Genomic DNA, 22,843 nt, shown 5'->3' on the forward strand with positions numbered 1-22,843 from the left:
TAAAAGCCTTAGTTACCCACTGTTTAATGAATCCTTAGCTACTTCTTACCTCACCACCCATTGGGTGAACCCACACCACCATCAAAATCTAAGTGTCCCCCACAACCATGCTTCAAACCTCTTACCGGCATCTCTGCTCCCCCGATGACCTCTTCTTCTCATGCAGACTCTGGCACAAAGTCACTCTCTTCTTCCAAAATCTCAATGTCTGCTTTGGGGGCCTGGGCCTCCTCTTGCATGTTCACTGGGGTTTCCAGATCCAGGTCAGGCATCTAAGGAAGTCTTTGGGTTAGGGGGCTGTCCTCCTCAAAACTATTTCTATGGTAATGGTTTCTAAGTGGCTGTCTAACAAGTCTTGGGGTTGTGGTGAAGGTGAGAGACCTTACAGGCATTGTGTAAGAATCCATATTTGCCCCTGCTTGCCTTAGTGCAGTCTCAGACAAACAGAGGGCCTGCTTGGGAAAGCAGGTAGACTGGGTGGGCTTGCAGCCTAGGCCCCACCCCTCTACTTGCTCTGGTTGGTTTGGCACTGTTCTTGGGGAGATCTGAGGCCTCTAAAACCCCTGCCCATTGGTTGGGGGTGGTGGGGTGGGTTGTCAGAGGGGCCACAATCCCCTTGCTACCCCATAGGCCATGCCTGTGCCTGGTGGACTAGGGCCTGATAGGTCATGACTGTACCATGTTAGGGCAGGTCTTGCAGCATGAGAGGTGGGCTTTGGTGCCTGAATGGGCTGTCCTTCTGATGTCATGGACCATGTGCTGGTGGTGTCACACACCATGTGACTGGGCACTCATCTGATATCATGCATCATGTGACTGGGGGTGGGGATGGAGTTGCTGATGCCACACATCATGTGGCTGGGGGTGGGGTTTGTGATGTCACACATCATGTGACTGGGAGTTGGCAGTGGGGTTGCTGATGTCACACACCATATCACTGGGGGAACGGGTGGGGTTTGTGATATCATGTGTCATGTGACTGGGGCAGGGGCAGGGTTTGTGACTTCACACACCATGTAAGGGGGGAAAGGGGTGGGGTGATGGGGGCGGGACTTATGGTGCCAAGATGGCCACCTGTCACATTGATGGGGGTGTTCCATAATACTACCATTCTCCAGCTTCCAAGCTAGGCTGGCATTTTAGCTGCCTTATATATAGTGGCTTTTATTCTATTTTTTTTTCTGTCTTCCTGACATCTCTCTTTTTCAAATCATCTGCATTTGGTTTTTTCTTCACCTGGGGACCAACTAGGACAAAACTTCTTCACCTGTGTCTTTAACAGAAACCATAAGCTTGGCTATGCCATATTTGTTGTTCAACCACTGTTACCTCCCTCAGTGTTCATGGAACACTACTTGGTGTTACTCCATCAACTACATTTGCTTTGATTTACTTGGTTTGCTCAGTGAGCTATTTTAATGCTGCAGTTACAGCTGTCAACATTGACTATTCTGGCTTTTGTAGCATTAGGTTCATTATTATTTTATGCATATTTTGTTTGGTTTATACAGATGTTCTTCTGTAATTTATCCAGACGGAATGCCTCTGTGCAATCTGAAAGCAGCTATTTGTGCCATGAGAGCATTTCCCAAAAATTGTACAGTTAAGCAATCAAGTTAAAAGCAGTTATCTTAAAAAAACAAAACAAAGCAAACAACAACAAAAAATCAAGCAAGCAAAAGAAGAAAAAAGATTAAGCTGCTCCAGACTTGTCAGAGACATATCCACCCATATCACTTTTCAATACTTTTTGTTATGGTTGGCATTCAGAAATGTTTTGTTGTTTTAGTCGTCTTTGCAAGCATGTTTGTTTCCTAAAAGTTTAGACAACATCTTCCTATTGCAAACTCTTTGCAGAAGCAAGCACTTAGCTGCTACTTTTTCAATGAGAGCAAAGAATTGTATCCTTCTAATACTACTGGAAATTAATCCTTTCCATAAGATGCTCTGACAAACCACTACAACTTTTTATGCAGATTAGATTTTAGAAATACAGTAGTAAGTCAATATTCAGGCTTATTTTTTGTCTCATCGCAAAGCTCTGAATTCTATGGGCTCTGTGCCTTTTTGGGTCTCGGTGTTCAAATATTTCATTTCTGGAGCTCAGGTTTCAAATCACATGATTGGTCATAAGTACAAATTATCTTGGTGGTATCATTCTCTTTGTTACCATTTTTATGTGTAACTAAATTATCACATAGCCCAGATTTGAAACACAGTTACTAGTTAGGAACATATGAATAGCAGGGCTGTGGGAAGGAGTCTACACAAGACCTGTTTGCCTTGTGCTTGGCTCAAATCCAGGCAAGTCTCTCACAAGCAAATTTAGATATTCCCAACATTACAATTAGTTTTAAAGCAATGGAATGTGCTGCAGCATTGTTTTCAGGGCTCCAGTTGCAACATTAGACTCAATATAAGCAAGAAATGTTAAATCTTTAACAGACATATGAACTGAAGCTGTATTTTAATTTCCTTAATTTGTAACTGCAATGGCTCCTGATGTTCCAGTAAGCATCTATTCAAATATAGAAATTGTGAAAAAAATCCCATTAATTAAGCCTCCTTGATTGTCCCTGTGCCTGTCTTAAGTGTTAAGAGAGGGGAACAGAAGGGGAAAAAAAGGGGCATGATTCTAAGTAAATAAATGTTTGTAAGTGTTGTTTAAAGGAAGCTATTATACCCTGTATAGAGTATCCAGTCTAAGGTGTAGTCACCTGTTCATGTACAGTGGTTGCAAATTATTGGAACAGGGTGACACGTAGGGGGTGCATGCAGGTACACATGCATCCCCTGCATGTGGCGGTGCACTCCCTGCAAGAAAGTGCCACTGACACTGTCACGGGTGGTAGCCACTTGCCACCCCACCACTGCAATCCCTGCTGGCTGCTGCTGCCGCCAGCGGTGGCTGCGGGTGGTCACTGATTCTTGATCAGTGCTCGCCACTCCCCCCCGCCGCTGACAGCACCAGCAGGAGCTCCCCAGTTTACTGCCACTGGGCTCCCACCGCTTCCACCGCTGCCATGCTCCCACCGCCACTGTGCCCCACCAGCTGCCAGGGGCACGTGCCGTTCATGCATTGGAATATTGTGATGTATTAAGCTGGTACACGTTAGTATGTATTACTTGATGAAATATCCAGATAATCCTCCCTTGAAAGGAAGCAATTTTGCAATGCCACAGTGGCACTAAACTGTTTGAATGTGCTGTTAAGTTGAATGTGTGACACCATCCTGAGATAGCTGCACAGAGATACCTGCACTTTATAACAAGTTAACATGTTTTTTTTAGCTTACCCAAAAATAACAATTCTTATTTTTTCCCCTTTCCAACTAGATCAAGAAAAAACAGCAGGAAGTACTGGGCTTTTTAGAGGCCAACAAGATTGACTTTCAGCCAATGGACATAGCTGGTGATGAGGACAACAGGAAATGGATGAGAGAAAATGTCCCAGGTGAAAAGAAGCCACAAAATGGAATCCCTCTCCCTCCACAGATCTTCAATGAGGAGCAGTACTGTGGGGTGAGAAGTCATTTAACACTTTTAGGGAGTGCTGGAGTGATGTTGAAGCTATGGTGGTCCAGGAATTATGCAAGAGGCAAGGAGTGGGTGATATCTTTTTATTCGACCAATGGCCTGGTTAGGATAAAGTTAAATGAAATTTTAAATGCAAGGCATTTGATGTTTTTCGTAACGTTGTAGGCTTTTATAAGGATTTTATAGAAGTACCCTAAAACCATTGTTCCTAAAATAATCAGGGATTCTTTTTTAATAGTTTTAGGAAATATTAGACATGAAAAGAAAATGGAGTACCTGATTATCTCCTTTCACAGAAAGGACCTGGAGGAGGGAAAACTTACTAGAGCATCTCTGGCTGGTAAACTATATGGGGATTTTCTTTCCTCTACAGAGAAAGACACTGTGGATGCCTGTAGACATGCTGGGACTCAATTAATTGATTAATTAAGTCTTCTGGAGTGTGCTAATTAGCATGCTCCAGCCAGCTTCTACATCTTGTGTATTAGTGTCTCCATGCTTCAAAATGGCAATGGGGGTGTGTCGCAGGGCTCTTAGGTGCTCTGCGACTGGAGGGTGGAATTGGCTCAGCAGAGACCTCTGGTGGCAGGAAGGGGGAAGCGTAACTGCCCGTCCCCAAGACTGTGCAGGTGTGGGTTGCCTTAGCAACCAGGGAAGCCTAGAGCCAGGAAGGGGCGGGGCTTAGTCCTTCTTAAGCCCAGGCAGAAGGCCCAGGGACCAGTCCCCTTCTGGCAGCCGCAGGAGCAGGAGCTCTGCGGGAGAGCTGAGCAGACCGGGTCGAGGGCCGCAGCCCAAGCGCTCTGACCGACTGCAATGATATGGGGTAGACAGAATCCTATGGGAAGTAGGAACTAAGAGCCAGCATGGCATGCAGTTTCTGTTATGAGCCAGGAGGCTCCTTGTTGTTTTGCCACAGCCGTTTGTCTCATGATTTAGTTATCAGCCGTTTGGCTTATGATTTGGTTATTGTTATACCGGAGGACCGTGTGAGGCTATAAGGGTGAGAGAAGGCCTCACGGGGGCTCCCCAGTAGCTTGGGGGGTTCCCGCTGCCCAACAGGGCACAGTGAGCAGTGACACGGGGTGCACAGCGTGATGAGTACCAGAGGGGTGCTCGGTGTGGGGAGGTTGTAGCCCCAGCTGCGAAAGGGCGCTCAGGCCCTAGAGGGGGCAAAGAGCGCGAGGAACGCGGCAAAGGCCCTAGAAGGGGGTGGTGGAGAAAACCCTGATGAGGGGGCGGTAAAGAGCCCGACAGTGAGGGTAGTGAGGAACCTACAGTGTGGGGGGGGGCAATAAGGGGCCCCAAGAGTGAGAAGGGTGTTGAGGAGCCCCAAAAGGCAAGCGAAGGGCTGAGACCCAATACCATGTTCCGGAGGAAGATTACTTTAGCAACAACTGTGAGGCTTGGGCTGCGGTGCAGGGGAGGAAAGGAGACGCAGACAGCACCCCCTGTCATCGGGGCGTATAAAAATGGGCAGCTTCCCGCTAGGTTTCATCATTTCTTAATTATGAACAAGATCAAGACGTGGCAGGCGAGAATAGGCGGGCGGTGGGCCCATTGCAGGAGGTCGGACCTGCACGTCTGGAGAGGCTCCGGAAATGATACTCCTGCGACAGGGTGCTTTAATTAAAGCTTGTCAAACAAATTTTAGCACTCTGCTGCCATTTTGAAGCATGGGGTCACTGATACATGAGACACTGTGGGTTCTTTAATTAGAGCAGCTCTTGGAGCCACCTTAATTAAAGCCCCCCCACCACCTCCAGAGCACATATAAAAATGCCCTGTGGGTTCATTGAAGGGTGTCAAGTGTCAGCTTGTCACCCATAAGGAGTTCCCTAGCAATCAAGCTTTCCATCCGGCTGGATCCGGGGCCTGGTAGCATAGCTCCCTTACAAGCGACTGCTGGCTCCCTGCCCATGTCTTACATTAACCACATTGAAAGGGGAGCAGAGAACTCTAAAATAGGTGATGCTGCATTTCCTGGGATAACCAGGTGGCAAGGGCCTGCTAGGAAAATGATTCCTTTTCCCAGCCTGTGTGCTCACCTTTGCAATTTTATCTTGACTCTTGACATGCTCTCCTTCCACACATAAGAAATAATTGACTAAATATAGAGTGCCAGTCACAGCATGTTTATCTAGGGAGGCATCACTGGGGCTTTGAAGAGAGGCAGAAAGCCTTGCCCTGTCAGCTATACTCCCTGCCCTTTAGCAGTATTGTGGCTTTTCTCTTTGCAGTTCTGTTCCTTTTGCTCTCTCCAAGTCAGTGGTCTCCGACCTTTTTAAGCACAAGATCACTTTTTGAATTAAAGTGCAACCCAGGATCTACCTCAAAGAAAATGTAGAAATAACAGTTTATTTTACAATTATACAATTATTTACAATTACAATTATTACAGTTTATTTTACTGTTATACATTTTCCCTACTTACCGGGTCTTAGTGTGACTTTTTTTACTGGCAGGAATAGATTGTATAGTGACACTTGTGACTGCACATTATCTGCCTGCTCCAGACCAGGCTGTCGCTGCTGCAGGGTGCCAGGGCAGAGTTGTGATCCCCTGCCTGCACACCCCTGCCTGTACTTTTTTTACTGGCAGGAATAGATTGTGTAATGACACTTACCCAGATAAAATTGCTTAACAGAAAAAAAGATTGTCAAAGCATTTATGAAATGTATCGCAATAGTCAAGGTCAAAATCTAGCAAGAGGAACACAGTAATGTATTATTGGTATTGCTTGATTTTGGTAGTATACACACTGTGCTAGGTGCTTTGTATATGAAAAAATCTGTACTATCCTCCTCCCAACAGAAATAAGGATTTTTTTTAGAACTTGAATTTACAGGTCCACAGGATATACATTGTGCTCCTCTTTTCCTACAAATAGGGTAATTTCATGTGCAGGTAGCTGTTTAGGTAACTTCCTAACTATATGCGTATGCAGTTCTCTGTTTTTTACATAGAACCACCATAACTGCACCTTCCGTTGTAGGTAGGTAGTTGTGCCAATGTTTTGCATGTGAAACTTTTAAAAAAATGTGGCCCAATTTTTCACCCCAAACAATTAAGGGATTAGATGGATTTCCTGAATGACCACAGCATTTCTTGGAAAAACAGCAACAACCAAGATAAGATCAGGTTCCCTTTCGGTAGTAATAGACTCCACATAAGCTTTTGCTTAGGCCTATGCAAGTAGGCAGGTATTCAATTGGGCTTCAGATCCAGCCACTTCAGATGTTAGCGATTCAGTCTGGAGCTCTGGATCGGTTTGCCGCTTCAATCCGTCCAAAGTGTCTCCAAAGCTTCGGAGCTGCCTCGGAGATTATACGCCATAGGATATAATGGGGGATCAATGAAATATCTATAAGTTTGTTGTTTTGTCTCTGATTTAGGTGAAACTTGCAGGGGTGGTAGCCTCTGCTGAGAGCATGAAAACTCATTTAGGTGAAAACTGCAGGAGTGGTGGCCCCTTCTGAGGCCACAAAGCCTGCCAGGTTTCAAGAAGATTGGTGCAGGGGCTTGGGGGAACTGCACCTCAAGCTGGTGACAGACAAAACTCGTAACATAGATGACCCTGCGTGTGTTAAGGTGCAGCGGGCTGAAAACTGCAGGGATGGTGGCCCCTGCTGAGGCCACAAAGCTTGCCAGCTGTGTGTGTCTCACTGCGGGAGTCTGTCTTCTGGGGCACTGCACCTCTGGCTGCTAACAGGCAAAACTCATGATGTGGTGGGTGTGACTCTGTGTGTGTGTGTTAAGGTGCACCCTTCCTGCACAACATGGCAGTGTGCCCCAGTGAGGTCTCCTCCTCCCCTACAGCCTCATGTCTGTTCTACCACTTTATGTGAGAACAGGTAAAATAACTTAGCTAGTTCAACAGCAGTAGCATCAGCAGCAACATCAAAGGTACCCAAATGGAACGTCACAGAGCCTTTCATTTTATAAAGGAATTGACAGCAAGAAGTAAAGATGTTGTGTTGTGTTGGACATATGATGTTACTGTGTGTGATGGCTTGTGTTTTTTATATCTATATGTTTATTATGAAAAAAAAGGAGTACTTAAAAAAATGTATCTTTGGAACCTTTAGGGTTGAAAACCCCTTGTCAGGATGAGGAAATACCTGCAGTTGGTCCTGGATGGAAGGAATAGTAAAGAAGCCAGAGGCTGGCCTGGCCCACAATGCAGGCAAGAAAGGCAGTCAATGAAAATGGAAATGGAGGTGTCAGTGGGGGAGGGACAGGCTGGGGTGGAGGGAAACGGGGATGTAGCAGTGCAGGGAAAAGTGCAGAGGCGCCTGGGGTGTCAGATGTCCGGCAGGTCACAGTTTGCCAGGATTCCGCTGTGTATATTTCATAGTTAGTAGGGTCAGAAAGGACCTGAGCAGATCATCAAGTCAGACCCCTGCCATGGCAGGAAAGAGTACTGGGGTCAAACAACCCCGGCAAGGTGTTCATCTAGCCTGCTCTTAAAGACCCCCAGGGTAGGAGTCAGCACCACTTCTCTTGGAAGCTGGTTCCAGGCCCTAGCTGCCCTGACCGTGAAGTAGCGCCTCCTGATATCTAACCTAAACCTACCCTCTGCCAGCTTGTGACCGTTATTTCTAGTCACTCCTGGTAGTGCTCAGTGGAATGCCAATGCCTGCTGGTCCCCTCTGACTAATTTTTAAATGGCCACTAGATTGCCCCTCAGCCTTCTCTTGTGGAGGCTGAACAGGTTCAGGTCCCGTAGCCTCTCCTTGTAGGGTCTGCCCTGCTGCCCCTGATCATGCAAGTGGCCCTCCTCTGGACCCTCTCCATGTTGTCCACTTCCCTCCTGAAGCACGACACCCAGAACTGGACACAGTACTCCAGCTGTGGCCTGACCAGTGTCGCATAGGATCACCTCCTTGGACCTGCTTGAGATGCATCTGTGGATTCATGACAAGGTATGGTTGGCCTTCCTGACCGTGTCCCCACACTGTCGGCCCATGTTCATTTTGGCATCAATAATGACTCCAAGATCCTTTTCTGCCTCTGCACTGATGAGAAGGGAGTTCCCCAGCCTGTAGATATGGTGCTCGTTCTTTCCCCCCAGGTGCATCACCTTGCACTTGTCAGTGTTGAAACTCATCCTGTTCTCATCCGCCCACCCTTGTAACCTGTCTAAGTCTGATTGCAGCCAAGTCACTGATGAAGAAATTGAACAGTGTGGGCCTGAGGACTGAGCCCTGGGGGACCCCACTTCCCACATCCCTCCAGGTTGAATAACATCCATCCACCACCACTCTCTGGGTGTGGCCCAAGTTACTGTGTTGGTTACCAGGTTGGTCTGACCTGCTTCTAATGAACCCATGATGGTTGCCCCTAAGCATAATCTCCCCTGCTGGCTCCTTGTGGACATGTGCCAGGATAATTCTCTCAAAAAGCTTACCCAGGATCAAGGTAAGACTGACTGGCCTATAGTTTCCTGGGTCCTCCTTCCTCCCTTTTTTGAAAATGGGAACCACTTTGGCCCTTTTCCAGTCCTCTGGCACCATGCCAGAGCACCATGAGTGCTCGTAAAGCCATGCCAGGGGTTCCACAATGACATCTACTAATTCCCTCAGCAGTCTGGGATGGAGATCATCAGGACCAGTTGATTTAAATATATCCAATCCCTCCAGAAGTTCCCTGACTACGTCCTCACTGCAAGGCCTAGGTGTGCCTTCCCTTGGGTCTACAGGGGTCCTGGTGGTGGTGGTGGGTGACCCAGTCCCTGCTCAGAAAAATGGAGGCAAAGAAATTGTTAAATAGGTTAGCTTTGTTGTCTGGTGCGACGACCAGATTTCCTAGCGTGTCTTGCAGAGGCCCCACGTTACCCAGTACCTTCTTTTTACCCACTATGTATTTAAAAAAGGACTTCTTGTTGTCTTTGATCTGGGTAGCTAGTTCCAGTTCCATCTCCGCTTTGGCCTTCCTGACCAGCCCCCTACAGCCTCGAGCAACTGAGGTATAGTTCTCCCTGGTGATGGCCCCTCCCTTTCATTGGGTGTATGCCTCCTTTTTAGCTAGATGTTCCTGTATGCTTTTGGTGAGCCTTGGGGGCTTTTGCACCCTCTTGCCCCCTTTGATTACCTTTCTTTGGGCTTGGAGGATTGTCTCCTTAAGGAATGACCACTTTTCTTGGACACCTGATTTGTCTCCCTTCTAGGACCTCAGTGCCTCCTTGACTATTCTCCTTACCTCATTGAAGTCCACCCTCCTGAAGTCCAGGGCTGCTGACTTGCTGCAGGTCTTTGCCACCTTGCATTGGATGGTGAATTCCAGCAGGCGATGATCACTGTTGTCCAGGTGGTCCAGCACCCACAAGCCCCTCACCAGGTCGTCGCCCGTGGCCAGGACCAGGTCCAACAAGGCATCTCCCTGGTGGGGCTGTGAACCTCCTGGGTTAGATGGAGGTCCTGTATCTCAGGTTGAGTTTCAGTACCTACTACCAAGGAGGCTGATGAAGTGCAGTTCCCAGGCCCAGCACTGAAAAGTGGTTTGTCCATTTTTACAAGTGCCTAACCTCATCACCAGAACTGAAGCCAACTTTCTACAGCTCAAAACACAAAACCTGCCAACTATCTCTAGTACCCTCACAAACTGTACACCAGAATCTATCAAAGACAACAAAACCCAACTACCTGTGGGGGCATATTCCTCACCAAAAAAACACAGGCCTGATCCTGAGAGGGAACAAATTACAATGCAAACCACTTTTCAGAGCTGGACCTGTGAGTTACACTTCGGCAGCCTCCTAGGTAGTAGGTACAGAAACTCATAGACTCAATATAGACACTGACAGTGGAATTCTGGCACATTGCGACTTGCTGGACATCTGACACCCCAGGCACCTCTGCACTTTTACCTGTGCTGCTACATTCCCTTTTCCTCCCTACTCCCCACCTAGCCTGTCCTTCCACCCCTGATGCCTCCATTTCCATTTTTACTGACTGGCTTTCTTGTCTGCATTGCGGGCCAGGCCAACCTCTGGGTTCTTTACTATTCCTTCCAAACAGGACCACCTGCAGGTACTTCCTCAGCCTGACAAAGGGATGTAATAGGGAATCCTAGCCCTGTTACCACAAGGTAGGTCTGTCCCTTTAAGACCAGAACTTTCTGGGCACAGCCTGCTGGCAAGGTAGGGGTTAAAAGCTGAGCCTGGCCAGCTAGTCAGGTTACTGGAAGGGGGCAGGCCAGAACTATAAAAACCCTGGGCTTGGCAGCAGTAAAGGGTAGCTGCCAAAGGGGAAAGAGATTGTTGATTGATAGACCGGTGGTTTGTGGACAAGGCTATAGGAGGCCTCATTGGTGCCTTGGGCACATTCATAAAAGGCCAAGGAGGTCTGATGCACCAGGGTGTGCAGTTGCATGCTTTTGGGCTGGATTATGAGGGGTTGGGGATCACTGCCCAGTCTTGAACTTACAGCCCCCTGGCTGGGACACTAGGGGTCAGGCCTCTGGGCCAGAGAGCTTGGGCTCCATATTAGAGGCAAAAGGAGGGTCACGAGCCCCACATTCAAGGAGCTAGAGCCTGGGAGTCGAACCCTATCTGGTGGGTTTAGACTGGTAGACCTAGCTAGAGAAAGACAGGGGGCAAGGCCTGTGATGGCTGAGAACCCCAACATAGAAATACAGTAGGCAGTCTCCCGCTTATAAGAACATCTGTATAATATTTCCATCAAAACGTGGCAGGAAAGTAAAAATGAGATATGAGAAGCATTAAGGGACTTCAAGGGCACCCCTCATAGGCCGCAGATAGCAAGCAAAAAAATGCCGCTGAGGAGGGCAACCTGTTACAAGGGGTTTTCAACCCAAAAGCTGGCATTGTGGGCAGCTAAGCTGAGCTCACAGGGTGCCTCACAACTGCACTGCAACCAGCAAGCGTCGGGCCTGTCAAAGACATGACAGGTCTGGGCGTTCCCCATCCAGGACTTTGTGTGTGTGTGCATTAGCTGGAGGTTATGGCACCTCCTACTCTCCTTTCACCAGGGGATCATTGGTCCTGGCATTTATGGGGCTGCCATGCCACCAGCAGTCCCACCAGGCCTCCCTACCCTGGCAGGGTGCAGTTTTAGTGGTCATGCCTAGGACTTGGGGCTTCCTCATTCCCCATAGCCCCAATCCCATACCTCCAAGTTCATCCTGGCAGGGGAATGAGCTTAGCAGGGACATGTTCTTCCCCTGCTGGTGGGTGATGCAGTTAGTGTCCCCTCCACCTGAGAGCAGGACATTACTTGGCTTTTAAAAAACTCGAAAAAAGGAAGTTGGTGCAGATGGATTGAGGAGGGTGGCACTCAGTCCATCTCCAGATGAAGCTTGGGGAACCCCAGCAGCGGGAGCTACACCTTTAGGAACACCAGCTGCTCCATCAAAGCAGGAGCCAAGCAGGTACGGTGGGGTGTCACAACATCCCCAGGGATGCTGAACATCCTATCACTTGGAACACTGGTTGCTGGACAGGACAGGTGTTGCCAGGCAACTGTGGCCAGATCCTTCCACATCTGGCTGTGGCTTGCCCAGTAGGCCAAGGGGTCGCAGTCCAGTGGCTCCACATCCTCAGCGAGATAGGTAGCCAGTGAAGCCTCGGCGCTACCTGCCTGAGGCTGGGGTCTGGTGCTTTTGAACCTCAGCATTGAAGCCATGCCCATGGCTCACATTGGCAGTGGCTGGTGTGGAGGAGACTGGCTGGTGCTGGTGCCAGTGCTGGTGCTGGGAGTGCTGGCACGGGAAAGTGGATCCCCCTCTTCCACATCCCCTCGCCTCTGCACTTTGGCCTCCTTGACTTTGTTGCCCAGCACCTGCATCCAGTGATCCAGGGCTTTGGTGCTGCCAGTGCACATGCCCCTTCACCGTCAGGTTGCACATGCCTGCCATCATGTGGACTGTATTGGACTGCAAGGGATCCATCCATCTCCTGATGCCGTCCTTCAGCTGCCTCACCAATGCCTGCATGTCTGGTGACAGTGGCCTGCCCCAGCCAGGAACATTGATCCCCTGGAACTTCTTCATTTGGTTCTCCAGTTTCCTAACTATGGGGATCATATGGCTGAGGAGGGCATTGCCAGCACTAAGGGTCTCGGTGGCCTCAAGGAAGGGCTTGAGGACCACCAAGATCTGGGAGATGGTACTCCACTCAGCTCTGTTCAGGAGGCTGCTGATCCCAATCTCCCCAAGCAAGGCCATCTCATGGATGGCCTTCTGTTGCTCCACCAACCTTTCCAGCATCAAGTATGTGGAGTTCCACCGAGTCTCTACATCCTGCATGATTTTGTGCTGTGGGATGCTCAGCTCTGCCTGTTTCTTCCATGGCATCTTTCTCCCCTTGATGCTGCAGTGGAAGTAGCCCACCACCTTCCTGCATTTCTAAATCAGCTGGCTTGTAGCAGTAATGGTGGTGGCGCCATCACCAGCAGCTCTGCCCCCCTCCAAGGCATCCCTCACTATTAGGTGCAGCCTGTGTGCCACACAGTGGATGCCAACAAAGTTGGCATCCGAACAGCCATCACCATATTGGCCCTGTTGTTGATGACCATAAACTCACAGGTGAACTCAGCCTGCCCAACAAGCCACCCCTGCACCATGCGGTTCATGGCCCCCATGAGCTCCCTTGCCATGTGGGACTCATCCAGCACCTTGGCTTGCAGTAGAGCCCATCAATGGCCTGACTGATTGCACCAGTGCCCTGTGAGAGAGAGGTAGGCATGATCGCTACCCCGGCTGCTCCAGATTTTGGAAGTGAAGTACAAGGCTACCTGTGGCCCTGCCTTGCGCAGCTTCTCTCTCAAGTACTTCCTGCATGCCTCATACAGGGAGAGCACCACCATCCTGCTAAAGGTGATGCATGTGGGCACGCTATAAAATGGGGCCAGAAGTGCTACGAACCACCCGAACCCTGTCTGCTCAACTAGGGAGAAGGGATGGCTATCCAGAGCAAGCATCTCCCCAATGCTCTGGGTGATCTTGCTTGCCTTGAGAACGTGCCCCCCTTTCTGTCCACCTGTCCTCCACTGCTTCAGGATGGCCTGCCTCTGCTTTGTGGGGAAGGGCGCTTGGGAGCGAGTGGGGGACTTCCCTTTCAGCACGCTTGCACTGGTGCCAGGCTGAGCAGGAAGAAGGGCAAGGGGGTGCTGCCTCAGATGCATCAGCATTGCTGTGGTGGAAAAGTGTCTCTCATCCTTGCCATGGCTCATGTTCCTTTGGCAATGCTGGCAGATGTCAAACCTGGGATCATCTGCCAGCTCAAAATGCTCCCACACTACACTGCTCCCCCTGCTTCTGGGTTGAGGGTGAGGATCCTGCCTTATCCCACTCCTCAGCAGGCTGAAGCTTAAACAGCAGGAGGAGCTGCCTCAGCTGAGCCACTTACCTCCACAACCTCAGCCTCCTCTGAGGTGCTGCTTTCCAGAGGAGACCTGGGTCTAGGGGAAACTTGAGGGGTGTGGAGCACAAACTCTGATTTCCCCTCAGTCCCCAGAATTGCTTGAGCCAACGTGCTCAGCATCCCTGGTTCCAGCTCCAGCTCCTCCTCTGGCAGTGGGAGGCTTACGCTGAGAGATGACATTGGGGTGGAGGAGACAGTGACTCCACTGCTGGTGCCCACTTCTGGACTGAGGGGAGGTGGTGCAGGTGCAGGGATGTCTGGTGCAGACACTGCTCCCACCTCTTTGCTTCCACTGGCAGCACTGATGTCATGGCTGCTTGGGTCTGTGTTTGGGAGCGAAGGGGCTTGCAGCTCTAGCTCTCCTCCTCCCCCTCTCCCTCCTGCCAGAAGACCTGGCACCTGCCTTTCCAGCCTGCTTCATATTGATCTTTCCTGTGCTGCAAAAGGTCTGTGTGTGCATGTCACTCCTTTTGTGTTGTGGGTTTTATTCCGTCTGTTGCTTGCGTGCACTGGACACTTCTTTGATTGTTTGCTTCAGTGTTAAGAGCTATGTAAAAATTGTGTGCTGTCTGTCTGTTTTCTTCTCCTATGAATATCTGATTTTTCTTCATAGTTTCATAGTTTCTAGGGTTGGAAGGGATCTGAGTAGATCATGTAGTCCGACCCTCTGCCATGGCAGGAAACAATACTGGGGTCAAACAACCCCAGCAAGATGTTCATCCAACCTCCTCTTAAAACCCCCAGGGTAGAAGCCAGGACCACCTGTCTTGGAAGTTGGTTCCAGATCCTAGCCACCCTGACCGTGAAGTAGTGCCTCCTGATATCTAACCTAAACCTTCCTGGTCACTCCTGGCAGTGCACAGGGGAACAGGGACTCCCCGAATGCCCCTGACTAGTTTATAACAGGCCACTAGATCCCCCCTCAGCCTTCTCTTGTGGAGGCTGACCAGGTTCAGGTCCCGTAGCCTCTCCTCGTAGGGCCTGCCCTGCTGTCCCCTGATCATGCGAGTGGCCCTCCTCTGGACCCTCTCCATGCTGTCCGCATCCCTCTTGAAGTGCGGCGCCCAGAACTGGATGCAGTACTCCAGTTGCGGCCTGACCAGTGCCGCATAGAGAGGGAGGATCACCTCTTTGGTCCTGCTTGAGATGCATCTGTGGATGCATGACAAGGTACAGTTGGCCTTGCTGACTGCCTCCCCACACTGCCGACCCATGTTCATTTTGGAGTCAATTATGACTCCAAGATCCTTTTCCACCTCCGTGCTGACAAGTGGGGAGTTCCCCAGCCTGTAGGTATGGTGCCGGTTGTTCCTCCCCAGGTGCATCACCTTGCACTTGTCCGTGTTGAATCCCATCCTATTCACATCTGTCCACCCTTGTAGCCTGTCTAGGTCTGATTGAAGCCTGATGCTACCTTCTAGTGTGCCCACATCCCCCCACAAGTTAGTGTCATCAGCAAATTTGAACAGGGTGCTATTTATCTCCTCGTCCAAGTCACTGATGAAGATGTTGAACAGCGTGCAACCAAGGCACCAATGAGGCCTCCTCCTCTCCTACAGCCTCAACCACAAACCACTGGTGTCAATCAATCAAAAAAATATAAACAGTATGTCCATGGGCTAGAACCACCACACACATACACACAAAAATTAAATCCAGCTTACATGTTTTCAGAGCTCCGTGCTTCTGCTTCCCACTGTCTGTTACAGTCCTTCTTCTGGGGCTGCCGTTGCTTCTCTGAGAGTCCTCAGGAGTTCCTGTCCCACAGCAGCTGGACTGGTAGCCAAGCCTTTCTGTGGAAGTCTTATGCACAAACTCCTTCCCCCTTACCTGCTGACCACAACTGCCACCAACCCCAGGGTTTTTATAGTTCTGGCCTGCCCCCTTCTGGTCACCTGACTAGCTGGCCAGGCTCAGCTTTTACCCCCATACTCTGCCAGCAGTCTGTGCCCAGAAAGTTCTGGTCTTAAAGGGACAGGCCCATTTTCTGGTAACAGGGCTAGGGTTCTCTGTTAAAGCTGGTTTCCATGGAGAGTTTGTCTGCCCTCTCCATCTGGTATCCCTGGTGGTGGGTGCGAGGCAGAAATGCCCAGGACCAGATAGGATCAATTGGCTTAAGCCTGGCCTCCATTGACCCTATTTCTCCTGCCAGGTCAGCAGCTCCTCCCCAGCTCTCAACAGCTCACCAAATTTCCTTAAATGGCCTTCCAGCCCAAATAATTGCCCATCCCTGCCTTAAGGTGTGAGGGATGAAAATCCAGATTGGAATTTTTATGCTTGAGATCATTTAGAGTGATCATTCAAATTTTCAGTCTATTTTTCATCTGCAAAAACGTAAGACTTCTCTCAAAGAAATATTTCTAGGAACCAGCAGTTGATTTGTTTCAGAATGTTCAAATAAAAAGTGACCAAAATTCATTATTTTTAAAAATTTCTTGATTTTTTTGAAAAAAGGGAATTTCTTAGGTTTTCTTGGCTTTTTACTTAGGGTTTTTGAATGCTTAGCATTGGTGATAAATAATAAGTAACCAAATGAGGGTCATGGGGGCAATGCTGGTGGTGCTGCACAGAAAAGATGAGCTCCCCTGTTCCGTCCCTGGGCTGCCACTGCACACTGCTCCCAGCACCGGGATGCGGGGAAATAAAAGTTTGGGAACTACTGACCTAGACCCATTTGCCCTCAAAGCAAGTACGTGTCTGAGGTATCTTGGCCTTTGAATAGGGTTGGTCTTCTATTTTTTATTATAAAAGAAATGGAAAAACGTATATTAACTGCAGAAGTTCCAAGGGGTGTTTTTTAAATTATTGAGATGATTTTGCATGGAGTGCTTTGGAATATGTATTGCTCACTTCATACAAATTCATCACTTTATGACAAAAATTTGTACCGGTAGGTATTAGACTTCAGGATCTTTTATATTGGAAAAATGTTCTTAAAATGGGAAGTATCCCCCCTCCCTACATGAGTGTATTTAAAACTATAGAATATAAATATATGGCTTTAGTGAACAGAAAGGAAGCATTTGGTATAATTTCCTATTCAAAGCTTGAATGTAAAGTCATATCATGTACTCTGAACTGAACATTATAGATCACCTAGGATGCACAAGTGATTTGTTATACTACAGAGCCCATATAAAATCATATTTGTTAAGATTGCTTGAGAAAACAAAGGAGTAGCATGCTAGTACAATTGCAGAACTGACCTTGTTGGCCTGAGAATGTATTTTTTTAGTTACTTGCGTTTCATAAACAGAATTGTTGACAGTACAAGTTATTTTCTCATATAAATGTCAATGGATAGGATGGTAGATTACAGATCATCAAAGGATATGAATATCAAAGGATAGTATGGCAGATTACAGATCACATGTATTTTTATATTCATTCTGGACCAATGAAACCATCACTAGATCTACTTTTTCCAAAATTACTTGGCACCCAGTCTAGTAATAAAGATTTTTGAAATTCATTTACTGTATAACATCTCTGTAGAGAAATAGCAATTGCCTTATAAAGTTTTGCAGCTCGTCTGCCTTCCCATAAAATTATAACACTACAGTATTTTACTCTGTGTGTGAAGCTGTTCAGGAAGCTAACACATATTTGCATTTATAAAACACTTTTTGTGTGAGTACATCAGGGTGCTGCATCGTCTTCATAAAGAAAAAGCAGTCACAGTGAGCATTTTGAAGATGAAATCAAATGAATTTTGAAATTAGTCTTAAAAAATAAAAGAGAGTCTGGTCATTTGGGCATCTCTACACTTGCTTGTGGGGGGGAGAGTGCTTTAATTAGAGTGGCTCTGTGAGCCTCTCTAATTAAAGTGCCTGCAACATCTCATGTTGCAGCATCCTGTGCTTCAGTATCCTGTGCTTTAAAATGGTGGCAGGGGTGCTTTAACTAAAAAGTGTTTGCTGAGCTTTAGTTAAGGTATCCCAATCGTCATTTTGAAGCATGGGGACACTGAATACATGAGACGTGGAGGCTGCTGGAATGTGCTAATTACCATTAATTAGATGAATTGAGTCTGTTCCAATGTGCTGTAATTACAGTGCATTGGAGCAGCGTCCCCACTCGTCTACAGGCACCTGTGGCCAGAACTCAATTTTTTTGTAATTGGCTGGTCACCTGGAAAGATTGTTCAAATTAATGCCCACTGTAAGATTATAGCTGCACCTCCAGAAATGTAAAATATCTCATCCAATGCACCAAGTGCCCTGATGGAAAATATGTAGGAGAGACCAAACAACAACTGCGCACCAGAATGAACACACACTGGAAATCTATCGAGGACAGGAATATTACCTGTGGGGCCACATTTCTCACAAGAAAACCACTCTGTCTCTAATCTCTCAGTTCTAATCCCCAAAGGAAACTTACAAATCCCTTCTCAGAGACGAGCCTATGAACTCCACTTCATCAACCTCCTGGATCCTAAAAATCATGGACTAAATATAGATGTTGGATTTATATGACACATTATAACCTGCCTGACATCTGATTCCCCAGGTACCTCTCCACTGTTCACCCCCTCCTCCCCCCAACCCAGACTGTCTGTCCCCCACTGACTCCTCAGTTTACATCTTCGCTGACTGCCTGTCTTGCATGCGCACCAGCCCAGCCTCTGGCTTCTTTACTTTTCATTCCATCCAGGAAGAGCACACACCAAGTGTAGAAACTTCCTTAGCCTGACAAAGGGTTTTTAAACCCAAAAGCTTTCTTACATATTTTTTCCAACTATTTAAGTTGGTCTAATAAAAGATATCAGATTCACCCAAAGACCCTTGTCTGCCTATGTCCTTAGATCAACATGGCTACAACCTACACTCCTGTCTCATGCTACAGTTCACTGTAAAAGTGGAAGTTCCTTACAAATACATTGGTGAAAAAAACTATCCTGTAGATCAGTGCTTCCTAAACTTTTCCTCAGCATGACCCCATTTATGGCTCCTGCCCCCTCATTCCCAACCCACAGCCCTCCACTCCTCCTCACTCAATTCAGGGTTGCGACACAGTTTGGGAACTGCTGCCATAGATGAAAGTGAGAAACAGGGTTACCAACCCTCCAGGATTGCCCTAGAGTCTCCAGGAATTAGATATAAATCACCAGGAGACTGCTGAGAGTCACCTGAGAGATAAATGATAAGGCATTTATTAGAATAAATAAAATGTGGAATCCAATTTATATAGTAGTCCAGTGGGATTTTAAAGTGTAATAGTGATGTTCATTTGCCTCCCTGAGTACAGTACAGTAGATCAGTCATTAATGTCCTCATTAAGTGATAAAACCTCCTGGAACAGATTCAAACAGAGTTGGGAACCCAGAGAAAGCTTTTTGAAGGGCTCAGACAAGTTTAAAGTTATTATATAGGTGCCTGGATTCTTGCTTTCTTTTGGATATTTTGGCATTGCCACTGGAATGCTTATGTATTATACATGGCTGTACCTCAGGTGCATAAGTTTCATCATCCATTCTAAACCATTAATGCTGGGAATGATCTTTTTTTTAAAAAACTCTTTCTTAACCTTTTTTTCCTCTTGGTGCCTAGGTGTGTGGGTGTGTCTGTGTCACTTTCAAACAAATATTGAGCACTTTATGCTGTTTTCCTTCATTTGTTTCTCCTGACAAAGAAAACTTCTAAAATGGAACTGAAAAACAGCTTTCTGTTTACAGTTTGAGCTGGATCTCAGAATAGATTGCCAACTTATTTTTAAGGAATGTCCCCAGTTATGACAAATCTTGGCTTTGGTTCCTAGTTTCTGAAATAGCTAAGTGAGCCTCACATTTCTACATCAATCAAGCAAAGAATCATACATAATATATGACAAACTGTATGATTTTATATTGCAAATAATCTGATTGGAATATTGCTTACTGTGAAATAAGCTTTGACTTGATTTTTTTCTACAGTTGTGCTTGGTTAACTGAAATGTCAGTGGCAACAATGGGTGACTGGTGCCTTCTGCGTCTGGGCATTGGCAGCAGGGGCAGAGCTGGCGAGTACCTGCGTATGCTAGTGGCGGTGTTAGCGGCAGCCCTGTCAGGTGGGGCACATGCTCCCACTTCGCATCGCCTATGGTGGCAACTCTCAGTCTTTGTGCAAAATACAATTAATTTTTAGCAATGTATTGAAGTTGCTTTTCTTTCTGTCTACTGTGGGTGCTATCTTTAAGCAACATCTGTTGTGATGCTGGGTCTAGTCATCCATTTGAAATATTTTATGTATAAATGTAGAATATTGCATTATTTCTTTTATCCAAAGAGGAATGAACAGAATGTACATGTATCATGTACATCTCATAACTCTGCTGTTATAACCCTTGTCCTAGTTTCTCATACATTGCTGTTCCACATTCTGACTTGACCTTATATGGACAGATGTGAAAAATTTTGCCTGATCTGGCCCTTGAAAGCACTCTATAGCTGTGACCAAAACATGAGTGCATGGCTGCAGAGTGCTTCAGAAGCCCCCCTCCCCAACCAATCCAGCCACCCCAGCCTTCAGCACTGGCTAAAAAAACCCCAGACTGAATTCCCTCTACATCCTTCCCCCCCTACCATTCCAAAGACAGTGCTGGAAGCAGGGCTCAGCTGCATCAGCCCAGCCCTGCTCCCATTATGCACAAAAGTTATTGAAGGCACTCTGTTTTGGAGCATCTTTATCTGAACCCTCAAGCAACGGGGGTTCAGATTGTTGTTGTGAGGAAAATTAAATGTGGTTCTATTAAGTTGTCAGAGCTTTTAGAATTTTTTTTAGATGATTTAGTTAATGATTGTCAATGATTGGCCTAAAGTTAATCCTAGTAAAATGCCTGGGAACAACAAGAACAATAAAATTGTAAATAAAACCATAACATGGTGACCACTGGGACTAACTAGTGTGGGGACAGGAAAATAATAGGAAAATATTTCAGGTGTGTAAGGTTGTGTTATTGTAAATTTAGGATTTATAAGCCAAATATTATATAACAAGCTTGGCTAGTATTAATGATGACGATGTTACTAAATGGTTAAATAACAGTAAGCAAGTGAGATGTTTGTTGTTTGCCTTTCGTACCATCTGCATAAATTTCTGAGAGAAAAGATCAAGCCCTCAGAACTGGAGCAGCGCAACTCAAGAAGCTCACTCAGTGAGGCTGACTGAGGAGAGTGACTCCTGGCTCACAGCTCTAGACAGACTGTGACATGGTGAGATTCATGACAACACACTCAGTTTTTGTAACTGCCTGCTTATATACTGGCAGTCGTAAGTTGATTGATTGTTTTGTTTTTAGTGAATCCTTCTCTTATTTTTGTATTCAATAAAGCTTCTGACTGATATTGGATGAGTACTGTGGGTTAATTGCATAGTTCTCCTTGCCCACAGAAAAGTAGGGCTCATGTTTCTGCCCAACAATTGTCATAGGATTGGGCCCTTTTAAAGTGCTCCATAGCCATGCACTTGTGTTTGGTTACAGCTGTAGAGCACTTTCAGGGGCCATATTGGGTGAAGACTGCCAAATCCCCCATCCTGCAAGCCACACCTGGTGCTGGTTTACTTAGCATTTGCTGGTGCAGGCAGCCAAGGAAGTAAGTTGACATTGGAGGATGGGTGGGCAGAATGTGTGTGTGTGGGGGGGGTAGGCTCTCCAGAGGGGGAGGTTGTTCATCTGGGGTGTGTTGAGGAGGGGGTTTGAGGGCTAAAAACAACCCCTGGACCAGGGGGAGAGAGTGTCCCCCCACCATCCTCCCAAGTCCTTGAATATTCAGCTAGGCCCCCTTGAACCTGCCAAACCTTTCCAGACCACACCAACCCTCCTGCAGACCCTGCTTGCCCCCTAATCCCTCAAGACTTCCTGGTGAACTGTGACTGCCCCCCCAGTCTCTCCCATTGACCTTGCTTGCTCCCCAGATCCCCCCCATCCCCCTTGCAGATCTCATTTGCTCCTTCTCTGACTCCCCAAGCACTCCTGGGAAGTTGTACTTGTCCCCTTGATCCCTTCAATCTCCCCTATGGACCCTGCTTGCTCCCCATGTCTCTCTAATCTCACCTGCAGACCCTGATAGCTCCCTTGATTCCACCCATGGACCCCATTTGCTTCCCTGATCTCCCCTCCTGCAGACCCTGTTAGGCCCCTGATCCCCCCAACCCTCCTCATGGACCTTATTAGCTCTTCCAATGCTCCCCACAGACCCTGCTTGCCACCCCTGATCCCCCCCTGGAGTCTGCCTGGCTTCCCAATCCCCTCAAACCTCCTCCCACTAGCCCCCACCATACCAAATTACCTTAGATGAGGTGGCCATTTAACTTGATCTAACCTCCCCCTAACCACCCCAAATGTCTATAAGTACCCTAAGAAGCCTAGGCTAAATTTCTACCCTTGAACTCTGGGAAGTGCAGAGAATGGTCTATCCCTCTTACTCCAAAGGGCATGAGAGTGAGGCTGGACGTTAGTGTTAACAAATGCCTGGGCCAGCCACAAAGCAAGTAATAACAGGAGCACTGCAGCAGGCATATTGCTTCTGGGAGCTCCAGTAAGTTTACTGTTTCCTTGTGACAAAAAGTCCCCATCTGTGCTGGCAGGTGGTGCAGTCATGCACTGCCCATTATTATAGTCTGTGTCTATGTGAAACGCTCTAGGCACTAAGACATACATATACTAGGGCAGAAGTCTGCTTTTTTACCAGTCAGTACAGTGTCACATATGCTTATCTGGTTCAAGGCAAGTGCAGTCTTTGGACACCTGAAGAAATGGGTGTTTGAAGATTGCAACATCAGATCTGAAACCAAAGTCATGGTTTATCAACCAGTCATGATCCCCACCTTATTGTACAGAGCTGAGACATGGACAACATACAGGAAATATCTAAAATTGTTGGAGAAGTACCATCAGTTCTGCCTGCAGAAGATCCTTTGAATTCAGTGGGAAGATAGATGTACC

At 47.4% G+C, this 22,843-nt stretch overlaps 1 protein-coding gene across 2 annotated transcripts in view; it reads left to right on the forward strand.

Moving 5' to 3' along the window:
• Positions 1 to 22,843, forward strand: part of SH3BGR (SH3 domain binding glutamate rich protein) — a 66,990-nt gene that overhangs the window by 16,167 nt on the left and 27,980 nt on the right. For both annotated transcript variants that reach the window (XM_090060903.1, XM_090060893.1), the window contains exon 2: positions 3,337 to 3,522. In XM_090060903.1, coding sequence (XP_089917029.1) covers positions 3,337 to 3,522 — 186 coding nt within the window. The remainder of the gene's footprint in view (positions 1 to 3,336; positions 3,523 to 22,843) is intronic.

Source organism: Crocodylus siamensis, chromosome 1 (assembly GCF_052110815.1).
Source record: "Crocodylus siamensis isolate JL-2025a chromosome 1, ASM5211081v1, whole genome shotgun sequence".
Taxonomy (NCBI): domain Eukaryota; kingdom Metazoa; phylum Chordata; order Crocodylia; family Crocodylidae; genus Crocodylus; species Crocodylus siamensis.